Consider the following 13,746-nt stretch of genomic DNA (forward strand, 5'->3'; position numbering starts at 1 on the left):
TTAACTAATCAATGGGCAATGGCAAATTAATCAAATGATTAATTAGTACAACGCTAGCTAGAGCAACTAAATTAAATAAACCTAGTCTTTAATTATATGATGCATGATCTTCAATTCCTCCATGCCCCTCTTCTTAATACTCTCCTTATAGGTCCTCATTTCCATATACAAAAATATATATAGAATGATATAAGAACTAAGTCAATAAATATATTTTGAGTCTTAATGGTTGAGATATAGAGACCAATAGAGAACTAGAAGTGATGTTGATGATGGTGATACATTGTAGATGGGTCTTGATGATGATGATGATGATGCCGACTCATACCTTCCCTCTGACTGATATGGTCATCCCCTTGATCTCGACCTGGACCCATCTGACCCGTACCTGCTCCAAGATTGAGATAAACCAATCTTGAATCCAAATTGTTATTGCTCCCTCCACTGCTTCCACTATTGTGCTCCTCATTCATGTGAGGGTAAATCCCGGTATTGTTATCATTATTTTGATTGTTGCTATTGTTTCCTTCTTCTCGAGATATCACCATTGCAGCTGATTGAACAAGCTCGAGGCAAAGCCTAAGCTTGTTCGGTTCAATGTGAGTCAATCCAGGAACTGCCCCCTTGAACAAGAAATCCGAAGTTAATGTTCTAAGGATATCAAGAGGAGTGATTCCACCAACTGTCCGTACATTAGGATCAGCGTGGTGGTCTAACAGAACAGCCACCATGTCTGGAGAGACCATCTCAGCCGCAATGTGTAAAGGTGTTTTTCCCGCGGGACCCGCCGGATAATTCACGTCGGCAGCTCCAAGTTCAAGCAAAGCCTTGACAACTTCTCTACTACAACTTTCAACAGCGTAATGCAATGCTAATGACTCATCAAGATTGAGTCCTTCTCCCATAACCATCAGCTTCACTAGCTCCACGTCTGATGAATCCAAAGCTCGTCGCATCCTTCTAATCTTTTGATCTTCTAGGTCTTGAGCCACGCTGAGATCATGGTGGTGGTTGTGAGGCATTAGAGAACGGCGAGCGATAGAAGATTTCAGACGAAGCTCTTCTATTTTGGCGACAACGTCGATAGGGAGATGTTTGGCTAGAATCTCTGGCGGGAGACCTGATTTAGCAACTAAGTGAGAGCAAGTGGTCCATAATTGATGCATGTCTTGCTTTCTTGATGCTATTAAAACTTTCATCACATCTTCAATAGAGGCTTTCTCCACCATGCTTGCCAATTGTTTCTGCCAATCATACAAACAGTTTATTTGATTAGTATGCTATAAATCCAAAGAACCGACTTTTTCAGCAAGTGGGGTTTAATTTCCATTTTTAGGGTATGGATTTGTTTCTATTAATTAACTTTCTTGTCATCTCATATGGATTTTTTTTTTTTTTATAGATTGATTAGTATCTAAACCCCAAATGAGGAAAATTAATTGGATAAGACATTAAGACCAAGAAACGAATAGATCCAACTACATAATATAGCTCTTCAAATTTTCTACTTTAAGGAAAATTCTCTTCCGTGCAACAAAACCACCGGCTTCTACTTTCGGAAACATTAGCGGCCGATGGAAAGTTGTTTCAAAGCAAGAAACTTAAACACATTTACACATGAAATCAAGACAAGAACAAATATAACTTAAAATATATATATACACGTATATTTAATCAAATACAGTTTTTGAAAATTAACAAATTTAATCCATGAAAGAAAAATAATTAAACCAAATGAGTTTCGTGATTTAATAAACTTAAGCTAAATCTATGAACAAAAGAAAACAAAAAATCGAACCAAAAGGGTTTCATGATTTATTAAATTTAAACCAAGCTCATGAAAGAAAACAATTTAAAAGAAGCAGAACAACACCAACAAAGTGGAAACTTTCAATTTTGTTTCATTGTGATATGCATGGAGAAGTAAGTAGTGTGAAGGCAGAGACAGAGGGAAAGAGAACCTGAGTGAGCAATGCGAGCTGCTCGACGCCGAAGTAACGAGAGGCGGCGAGAGTATCAAGAGCAAGATCAACGGCGGCTGAGCAATGAGTGTGCCAACATCCTCTCTCGCCACAATTAGGTCTAGGCTCGTGTTTCTGCGGCACGATGGAGACTTGTCCGCTATAAAGAAACTGAAGTAGCAACAGAAACACCTCATAACCGACTGAGTTCACTGGTATAACTCCAGCTGGGGCCGTGGAGCCTCTTGTTGGGCTAGCGGGTACGGACCCATGTCGGGTCGGGTCTATACCAGTGACAGGTTGTGGTGAGTCTGTCCCACAGAAGAATTTGCGAAAGAAAAGACTCCGTGCGGCGAGGATACAACGGTGAGCGTGGACTAAACGACCTTCAACGCTGAAAGTCACGTCGGAGAAAGCTTGACCGTTGATTAGTAGGTTTAGGAAATCCAACGATAGAGATCTCAAAGATTCTTCAAGACTGCTCATCTTTTTTATAAAAAGAAATTTGGTTCTTGAATTCTCTATAGAACAAAAGCTAGGGTTTTAGCAAGTAGTCTTTTGAGAAAGAGAAGGAAAAAAATATGTTGCCTCCTTTGATTGATCTTGTTGGCTAATAGAGGATGAAGTTTTGAATTATGATTAGTTTTTGGAAAAAGGGGAACAAATTTTCCGGGGGAAAAAGCTTAAGCTTTGGTCTTTTGAAGCTTCTTTCTTGCTTCTCTCTGAGAGAAAGAAAGAGAAAGAGAGAGAGAGAAGGATTCTTTATTGCTTTGTGGTGTTAGATATTTTTTTTGGCCTGATAAGAGAAAGAGAGAGATTTGAATGGATGAACCGGGCGGCTCAGATATTTAAACTAAGATGGTAAAAAAATTAATAACTGTTTCAGTGTTTTGTCTTTATGCCGATTATAAAAAGGGTTAAAAGTATTATTAATAATCAATGGAAATTTAGTGATTTGGTTACTAAAACAGGAAAATAATTATTAAGAAGAAATGAATACAAAGGTGGGCCAAACCTATTAATGGAAAATAGAAAGAATTTCAAATGAGAGAATTAAGTGTTAATAAACAATGAAACATCATTAGCACCTGACTAATCAAAATCCTACCTAAATCTGATTTCCAACAAAGAAAACAAGGCGTATGAATTGAGTAGTAGTGGGATAATATAATAAATCCAAGATCCTCGGCAATTGTCTTTTTGGCTTGATACAGAACCATGTGAAGCCTGAACAACACAATGATACACATGTATATATATAAATGGGAGATGGGATAAAATGGTAAAAAAAGAGAGGAAGGTGATGGATAAGAACATAGGCCTAATTAAGTTAAAAGACAGAAAGAAGGAGTGAAATAAATTTCGTAACTGTAGTGAAATCTGATTTGATGGTTTTCTGTTTGACCGTTGGACCAATCCTCACCATCCTTCTTTTCTCCTCTTTACTTTTTCTTTTTCTTATTTTAAATTCGCTTTACTTTTTTTGGCTAGGTATTAAATTTTTTTCTAACCAGAAGATCCGGGATACAAAAAATTTGGTCACTCGATTTTACGTAAGAACTGGATATTCTTACTTTACATACACAGCAATCAACTATTAAACTAATCCTAATAAGATTAGCCTAGAACTATCAAAATTTTACTTATATATCTACAAATATAAGCCCCAAATCTTGTAAATAACATATATCAATTGAAAATTCTGTTAGACTGTTACTACATATCATGAATTCAATTTTTCTTTTTGATTTGCTGTTGTTAGTTGAATTATATTTTGTATTTGAATTTATTTATTTTTTGTTAAAGGTATTTGCATTTGTTGTGGATTGAATTATTCATTTATAGACGACTAAATTTATAACTTATCATGTATTTTTTTGTTTAAGGACTTATCATGTATTATAATACTATATATAAAATGTTAAAACATTTTGTATATTAACGGTGATGTAAGATATGTTTCATAAATAAAGATAAATTGCACTAGATGAGTAGATGGCAATGAGCTCAGAAAAATGGGTACTTAAAACATTTTTTTTAAAACGGGTTATCCTTGTGATTAATTTAAATACTTAATTTATCAAATAATTCTTTTTAATTAAATGGGTGATCTAAATTTTTTAGGCTTTATATAATTATTTAATGTGTTAATGCATGTAAAACTAAAATCAAGCGCTAATTTTTATCATTAATTTAGTGATATCTTTTTGACAGTCGCTCATAACAACTTATTAGAAAATTATTGTTTATTTAAATTAAAATTTTAAACAATGGTTGTATGAGCACGTTGCTCTAATGAAAATGCAATTTTTGTCAATATTAAACTTCAACTGTATACGATATAGTGGTTAACTGATTACCAAGATATATGTTAAATGGCAAAAAAATCATATAGTAGTGAATCATCAAACAAAGCTATTATTCGTCTAACATACAAAAATCAAATCAATCAGGTAGAGAATGAAACCACAGAAGTCAAGACGTGGCTCTGATAATGGCGCAGTCGTGGTCCGAACCCATATATTCACCAGTTGAGAAAGCTGTATTTAACTAGTTGGACTGGAGTTGGACCAATCAAATTAAATTAAATTCATTCTTCGTTATAAAAAAATAATAATAATTTCAGAAAAAAATACACATGGATGGGAAAGTGAGTGGGACGGACATAGAGAAGCGTGTCGGCCGGATCGATAGGGTCCGTCTTGTTATTGTTTTTCTTCTCATTATTATAACCAAATTCGGTATAAGAATTAATTTATGATTTGGTCATTCTAAAAGGGTAATTTCCCATTAAAAATATATTATTTGTTGCTAAAAATATACTCATTCGAAAAGGGAGTAAAAGACTTGATAAAACTCTATTAACATCTTATTTGTTATGCCTTCTTGGAAGAAAAAAAGAACATCTTAGTTATTAGAAATTTGTTGATTTAATGAAAAAGATAATGGAATGCATTCTTGTCGTACGAACTATTATTTTTTTGGTATATGTTGTATTGTTGTTATCTACGTCGTGCGTTCGAGAGCACACGTGTGAGAGGATATTTATTTTGAAAACAAAAACAAAAAAAAGAAGCTATTTCTCTCTTTGTTTGGTAATTTTGGGGTAAAAGGAAAGTGAGAAAAAATAAGAGAAAAAAGAATGACAACACAGAAGGGCACTGACAGTCGTATGATAAGGAAGTGGTTCGATTTGACGTTTGACTTGTCTTTTCATTCTCTCTCTCTCTTCTTTTCAATTTATACATTTTCCTCTCTTTTTTTTTTTACATCAAAATGTAGTACTTGTTTTTGTCAATTGAAAATGTTTCTTTTCTTTTTTAATTTCATGAAATGATTATTATCCTCATTGAAATGTTCTGTTTCTCGGGTTTTTTTTTGGTTTCTTTTTCCGGACATTATCCCTACTAACATCATACATTTCTATATATATATATATATATATGCAAAAGTTTGAAACACATCGTGTGATTTAGCCTAGTTCCTTGAAAAATTGTTAGGTGTTAATCGGGTATTCGATATGGATCTAATGATTAATCAGAGAATTGGACTAAAATAAAAAATTAATCGGAAACTTCAAACTAGTTTTAGGATTATTTTAATGTTTTAAAACATATTAATTCAGTATTGTTTTCAAAATTATAGTAAACACAGAAATATAAATTTCAGACAAAATTTAATGATTTATTTTAAAATTTTAAACATAAATTATTATAAAATTTCACAAACTCGCAATCTAAATGTCTGAATAACAAAAAAAAATTATTTTATACTTACAATCTAAAAATAATTAGGGTATGCAAAATTAGGCGGAGAGTTTTCGAATTAGAGGATGATACGGAAAAAAATCGGAATAGACGAAGAATAATCAGATAAATAATTTCTTCAAGAGATGAGTCATTAATCAGAAATATGCAGAGATTTTTAGAACAAATGCCTAGTTTGCGTAATTCTTGTGTTTTAAGTTTCTTAGAGCAACCACAACGCTGATCTCTAAAAAAGTTTCTCAAAATTATAATTTTAAAAAGAGGAGAGAGAACTAGAGATATTTCTCTTTTAAGATACGTTGCTAGGCATTTTATAAACTCTCTCTCCATTGTCTATTTATTAGTGGTCCATTTTTTTAATATTAAAAAAATAATATTTAATTTATAGGAAACTCAAAAACTTATTTCAACCGATGTAGTTGCTCTTATGAAAAAAAAAAAAGTTTCTTATGGTATTCATTTAAAGGTCTCTTGTACTATTGCTAGCTATGACTATGAATACTGTTTTTTGAAAAAAAATAAGATGGGTGATTGATTATATATTTGTTTTTTTTCTATATTAAAACACAGTCATTAGGGATATTAGTTTTCTCTAAAACATAATGTAACTGATATTTAATAACATGTTCTGAACAAATGTTTTTACATAATATATTTGTTTGGAACGAATTTTCCGATTTGTCCGTCGCAGATATATATGTTTGGTTTTCTTTACTCAATTACTTACCAAAGAGTGAATGGGGAAGCGGGTCCTGGTTTGACGAGATCCTAAAGTTTTGCTACCTACTATTTGTATTTACCCCCTTTGTTTGCTTAACACTCTTTTTTTTTTTTTTTACGAGATCCTACAATGCATGTTTTGAAAGAAGAAAATGGTTAAAGTCTATACTCCATTAATACTAAATTAGTAATTAAAGACGCACAAAAGAGCTCCAAAGAGCCTAATTAGAATTAGTCTTTAATCTATGTTAGAGTCCATTTTAGGATAAATCCCTTCGAGTGACCCGACAATTCCACCTCTACTTTAGTTATGTAACTTAATTACATCTTTTATTAAGTATTGAAACTGAATTTTTTCCAAGTGTACTCACTAATTCTATAAATTAAATTATCTGCAATATATATTATTTTGTTTTGGTTTTAGTTATCTGCAATATTTGATGCATATGTAACCAAAAAATAAGTTTATGATCAATGTGCACGTTTACGATAATAAAAATTAATCCAGACATGATTAACAATGGAATGGTACCACATTTGGAATTTGATATTCCATATATGCTACTTTCTGAAAACTTTAAAAACCTACATTTAATATATTCCCATTCCCTTTTCTTCCCCTTTCTCTTTTCTTATCTTAAGAAATTATTTTTCTGTCATTTGCTTGCTTTTTGTTTTCCATACCCCGACAGCATTAATTTTTTATTATATTACAAGATTAAGGGAAAAGCTAATAAAAGATGCCACCAAAAGCTTATATATTAAATAATTAAGATTGATACGTGGAGAAATACTGATCACTACATTTCTAAACCACTTAATTATCATCCAATGCTACACTCATTTTTTTCTTTTTCTTTTTTCCTGTAAACACTTAAAAGTTTGTATTCTCCGTTTTCCTTTTACAAATATAGATATTATTTAATAAGGGAACAATGCAAATCGAGGTATGTGTGGGTTACATGTATGGATAATTAGAAAAAAGCTGTACTAATGAATTATAAATAATAAGGATTCAAAGAAACAAGCGAAACTATTCACATGGCTAAATTAATCCTGTTTAATTTGGCAATCTTCACTGTTCTTTAACAGTAAACAACTAACGAAATGCTATATGAACAACATTGTTCTATAGACTTTTTTTTGCATCACCAACTTTGACATACCAACATATATACATTAATTTATTAATAACTTATGTGAGGCCAATGGCCCAAGGATATGCGAAGATTATGTATGTAATCACACTTACAATTTAGTACCTGACCTGAATCTTAAACTAACTTCGGAGTATGCTTAAAATCAGTAGAAAGTTTGCAACGGTCAAAATATACAACCAATGAGAAATGATACATCTAAAGCCATCATTTTCCTAACATCATGTCATACTCTCTAGGCTCTAGGAAAGTGAAAAAAGTCTAATAGTTTGAACAAGATTTGAATCAGCGAACTTAGATTTTGTTGGAAAATAATCTGGTTTAAGTGTATCTCTAATATAGATGTATGTATGTGTTAATATTTTCCCCAAAAGATGACGACAGCTTCGAAAGCAGCCGAAAATAAAATGAACCCCAAGAAGTTCCACTCTTCAAACTTCAAAGTCGTCTTCAAGTGAAACTCCTGAAGTTGAACATCAAATTAAGAAACTTATGTAGATTCCAAATAATTCATATATAGGTGTCCACCAATAAGGCAATAACCCATGTCTATGCTTTGAGTGCAAGCCCATTGGCTGAGGTCGATCTGACTTTTTGACTTTCTAGCCTACAAATTGTAGGGTTCTTGTATCTATACTATAGGTATAAATCTGTATGTATGTATACACCAATATATATAAAGAGAGAGAAAGAGAAAGGAGGAATTTAGTGGAGCCCAACTGAATGTTGTGAGCTGGTGATTCAAATGTTGATGGAAAATCCATAGAAAATGAGAAGTGGATGAGCATAAGAAATTAGGTTCTTGTGGAGGGAGTTGGGTCAATACACCACAAATTAAATTATCTATTATGTGGTTGTGGTGGAAAATATATATGATTGTGATGATATTGTCTCTCTTAATGTTTGTGTTGGAGAAAGTCGCCAAATATGCTCTCCATTTCTACCATCCATTCGACTACTCTAAAGAGCAAAACCTAATGGCAGCTAAAGAAAACAGAAAATTGAACTAACCTATTAAAAAAAATCAGTAAACATGATATGTAAATTCTTGAATACCCTCAAGACGTGGTTTTATATTTCATTAACATGATCTATCGCAAATTCTTGACTAATAATCTATTAGACCCAAACCTTATTTCTCGACAAATAATAATATGGGTTATAAAACTAAACTGAGTTTCTCTTAAATTGATTTAAGCTTTGACGTGGACAAAAAATCCAATTATAATTAAATTAATCCAGTTTCAGGGATTTCAAAAAAAAAAAAAAAAAAAAAGAGCAATGGGCTTATAAATATATAGTCGTCTCGCAAATCTTTGTTGTTTAAATCTGATGAAGGATAAATTTGACTTCCTATTTTGGTGATAGGATATTAGATTTCTCGTGGGAACTTTTAAAGTTGACAAAAGTCACTTTGAAACATTTGACCAAAATATTTATATTGGCCACATGATTATATATAATTCGTGTTTTTGTAGTATGTTAAAAGTCCAATATACTTCAATTGTTGCTATGTACTCACATGGTCTTTGCCCTAAATCATTGGCGTTTGATATTTACAATCAATTGCCATTCCTCAATTTGTCTTTTGTCTTCACAGCTATCACATCGACCGGTCTATATATCGTGTGCACCCTCCTCCACATATTAGAATCGGTTCTAGATTTTTTTTTTTTTGGTAAAAAGTTCTCGAAAGGTTAAAGGTTCTAGAAAATTTGTTTTTCTTTATACGTCTTCATTGGATGAAAATAGTATACCTAATGAGCTCCAAAACACTTCGAATCAAATCCCTTGAAATCAACTTGTCTAGTAGTCATACGGACCGACAAAAGTGTGTATACGTAGTTGATTCCAGTTAAGAATATTCTTGCAAATTTCTCATAATACTAGCCACTAGAGAAGCCAAAAACAAATGTATGGAGATATTAAAAGAAATTTCTCCACGTTATATATATATATATATATATATATATATATATATATATATATATATGTAACATATACATAGCCTCTCCGTAATATATATCATATTTCTTTTTTAATGATAAATGTTTTGCAATATTTACAAAAACTTATATGACATTATAAAATTATTATTGTTTAGTAGTAGTAGTCTGTTTTCTAACAATAATAGATGAAGAAATATATATATATATATATATATATATATAATTTGATACGTCAACGAATGAGTTCTTTAACCTAAAGCATCTTCTGATGTTCCTTTTTGTTAGAATTTAGTCGCTATACTCATGGCCAAAATATCTAGTTTAGTGATTTGTGTTAATGGTTTTGTTATGCCACTATTCAAATTGGGCATAAGGCATGTATTGTGTTAATGAGAATAGGGCATGTATTGTTCTAGTGTAGTTGATACTTTAAACTTCTCACTAATGATCATTATAAAAGTAATAATCATTTTTTTATAACTCAGCCGGTATTCAATATTATAAAACTGATGTCAAGTACTAATGTTTAAGTAGTATAGCACAAAAGATTACGAAAAACATCATTCTTGAATAAAAGGGAAAAGGAAAAGTGGTAATAATTATGCATAATTTATTGATTCCACAAGTCATCTCGACTCTTTTTCAAAATTTTTACTTTAACCACTCAAAAGAAACCAAGTACATATACCAGAGCTATATATAAAGATTTGCACTAACTTCATGATGTGCATACGACAAATATGTATTATGGGGCACAAAAAGGGGCCCTCGCTCTTAATGTCATCCAGATGGAGGATAAAGACAAACTAATCCATCATTTCTAAACCTCTTTAAGCTTTGAATTTTAATTGCAGTCTCACATTATAGTTAAAATTGAATTACGGTATTCTACGGTAATTTTATATGAATTATATAATTAAAAAAAGCCTTTAGAGACTTAATTTTTAAATATTTCTTTGGATACAAATGAGAAGATAATTATTAAAGAAAAAACTAGAAACTTAGGAGATTAGGCGTATCTTTCTCTTCTTATAATGGGAAAGGGACTTGACAGGAGAAAGCAGACGAAAATTAAAGAAGAGCACACACTTCACACTTGATGAAAAGAAGAAAGTTTTAAATTTTGGAAAGAATTTAACAGATAATTAAATCAACTATATTAGTATTAGGGGTCAAGTGGAGATTCTTTTGTGTTAATTGATAAATCTGGGTCCCATTGGCCACAAAAAGTTAGATTATTAAAAATAAAAGGAACATTTTAAAGTTGGAATTGAGAATAATAACATTAAAATTATATCCATATTTGGTTCACTTTCACTAAAATTTTATTTCATGGATCCCACATTATATTTTCCTTCAAATCATTCAAAAGGAAAATCTTTGGCAAATGTAGAGAATCAGATGCAAATAACAGAAGAGAAGATATGAAACTAAACCATATATATCATTCCATTATATATATCTTTTAATATGTGTATGTGTGTATGTCATTTGGCCCAGAAAAAGGGTAGAGGATACAACAAATTAAATAGGTGCCTGAGTTATCATATTGCAGGCCTTTAGGAGACCAGTAAACGCATTTGGATTAATTAACTTAGAATGCTAAAAGTGCTTATTGTTTTCTTAACTATAATTATTACCAACAATATGCGATATTCATTAACAATATAAAGTACCATATAGTATTTACTTGCAATTTCAAAATATTATAAAAATTGTATATTTGTTGCATGTGTGTGTATGTAAAAGTAGACTAGGAAAGCTGGAATTACTAGGTTGTAGATTGCTGCAGAAGGAGTGTTTGTTACGGATTGCAGGTGATTTGAATTATGCAGAAAAAAGGAAATATATAGAAGTGGTTTAAAAACAAAGAGTAAACGTAAGTTGCTTTAATAAAAAAATTTGAAAAAATTAGAAAGAATTTCGGCATTGAATGAGAATCGAACATGGACATAACAAATTGACTATACGTCTATACACTATATTTTGTTTACCACCAAGTCACTACCATTTGGTTGAGTTTTAATAAGTTGCTTTTTTCAACAGGTAAAAGTAAAACATATGACATTTTGTTTTAGCAGATCCATATGTATGATTAAGAATGTTAATTCAAATAAACGAATCAATCTGAATCTAAAGGGAAACAAATCATATCTGAAAATCTTAATTGAAACTACTTTTCATGGTAATATTATTTTTCTATATACGAAAAAGTGGAACCAAATATTTTTCTATATCTTATAAATTTGGGTAATATTACAAATTAACCAAATTTTGAGTCAAAATTAAGAAACTAACTATTGTCAGTTTTTTTATAGGTAACTAACCATATGACGGCATATTAAAAGACAAAAATGTCCTTGCAAGTTGAACCATGAGCAAGCTTATGCGGAGAAAAGAGTAATAGATTTGAGAAATTTCAACAAATCGCATGAAACGTGTTAAAATAGCATGATATTTATAAAAACAGTGACATTTTATAACGTATAGTTATTCAAAATAGCATGTTATATGAACAAATATCATTTCATTTGAAAAGTTGAACCATGAGCAAGTTTATGCGAAGAAAAAGTCATAGATTTGAAAAATTTCAACAAATCGCGTGAAACATATTAAAATAACACGATATTTATCAAAAAAGTGACATTTTATATTGTACATTTTGCAAAAATAGCATGATATATAAATAAATATCATTTAATTTGAAAAGGAATCGTGCGAAACAAATTAGTAACATGATATATATTATAATAGCATGTCAAACAAAAAAAATATCGATTAATATTAAAAAATAACGTGAAATTTTACAAAATCTATTCATTCTCACAACAACCATGACCAAAATATAGAAAATGAGTGATCTTTGACAAATTAGATGTATACAGTGGTAGTGGTAGCCGTGAGGAAGGTGGTTATGGCGGAGGTGATGATGGTTTTGGAAGAAGCGGTGGTGGTGTTCGTCGCGAGTGGTGATGGTGGTGTCGTACTCACAAATAGTAACAATGATTTTGTTGTAGTCGTCGTTATTCCGTCGCGAAAAGGAGAAGAATGTGGTGGGTGATGATGATAATGGTAGATTAAATTAGTAACAATGATTTTATTGTGGTCGTCGTTCTTCCGTCTCGAGAAGAAAAAGAATGCGGTGTCGTAGTCGTTAATCGTTGGAAGTTCTTCATCACATAATCATGTGAGTGTTTGTGTGATTTTTAAAAATAACATGTAATAAATAAATGGGTATAAAAGTAATTGTAATTGAAGAGAGAGTGTGTCTTATAACATCATAGTTAGTTTCTCAATTCTTTTCATATTCATGGTTAATGGTTAGTTGATGCATATTCTCTATAAATTTTATAGGCCCAATACAACTGAAACAGATGCAATTAAACTTGAATTTTTTTTTTCTTTTCTTTTTGTGGACAAAAAACTTGAATCTTTTATATACATTTATGCTAAGTATAAACATGAATCCATAGATAGATTATTTAAGTATGCGATTAAAATTTTGTTGGTATGCAAATTGATCTATGACAAGACAAGACAATGGCGTGTGTTATTGCATGTGAAGAGATGTGATGTTGACTTCAATGACTTGACCTCTCAATCTCCCCCTCTCTCTGTCTCTCTGCTGCTCCTCTCTTATTTTTCTTTTTCTCTTTTTTCATTTTCTTATACTTTTAAGTTTTAACTAATTCGAAAATTTTAAATGAAGCTACCAAAAAACCATCCTCTGAATTTTCGCTATAGTAATTAAAAATGATCAAAAACGCACCAAAACCAACACACATATAAGTACATGCATGGAATTAAAATGAGATTCATATTGTATATTAAATTATTCTATTTTCTGCAATTTTTTGGTACATTTTCTTATATAGCAGATAATTTTGAGTACCATTGACTTCATTTCTCTAACTTGCCGAAATTTATAATAAATATTATTATTGGCTATTTATTTTGTTGTCAATTCTTTTCTTGTAGGTAATAATTAATAATTACATGAACTTTTTTATCTATCACATGAGAGGTCTCTTCCTAGTTATGGTTATGCGAAAATAGCGGCTTTCAAAAAATAACGGTACGGCCGCGGCGTTACTTTAAACGGACTCCGTCTACTTCAAGTCTGTCATAGCGTTCGACACGTGTCATTAAACACAAAATCACCTGACAAGCTTCTGCTACCACTTGTGAAAAA

At 31.2% G+C, this 13,746-nt stretch overlaps 1 protein-coding gene across 1 annotated transcript; it reads right to left on the minus strand.

The window, feature by feature from the left end:
- Positions 1-3,381, minus strand: LOC9315994 (regulatory protein NPR5). The gene is made up of 2 exons (XM_002881724.2): positions 1,962-3,381; positions 1-1,244 (listed from the first exon to the last, which is right to left on the minus strand). The coding sequence occupies exons 1-2, from the start codon at positions 2,445-2,447 to the stop codon at positions 255-257; spliced, it is 1,476 nt and encodes a 491-aa protein (XP_002881770.1). The 5' UTR covers positions 2,448-3,381; the 3' UTR covers positions 1-254.
- Between the last annotated feature and the right edge of the window lie 10,365 nt (positions 3,382-13,746).

Source organism: Arabidopsis lyrata (genome assembly GCF_000004255.2).
Source record: "Arabidopsis lyrata subsp. lyrata unplaced genomic scaffold ARALYscaffold_4, whole genome shotgun sequence".
NCBI lineage: Eukaryota > Viridiplantae > Streptophyta > Magnoliopsida > Brassicales > Brassicaceae > Arabidopsis > Arabidopsis lyrata.

Coding starts and splice junctions, on each gene's coding strand:
- LOC9315994 (XM_002881724.2), bottom strand. CDS start 2,447: ATGAGCAGTCTTGAAGAATCTTTGAGATCTCTATCGTTGGATTTCCTA. Junction 1,245..1,961: donor AGCTCGCATTGCTCACTCAG/GTTCTCTTTCCC, acceptor TATGATTGGCAG/AAACAATTGGCAAGCATGGT.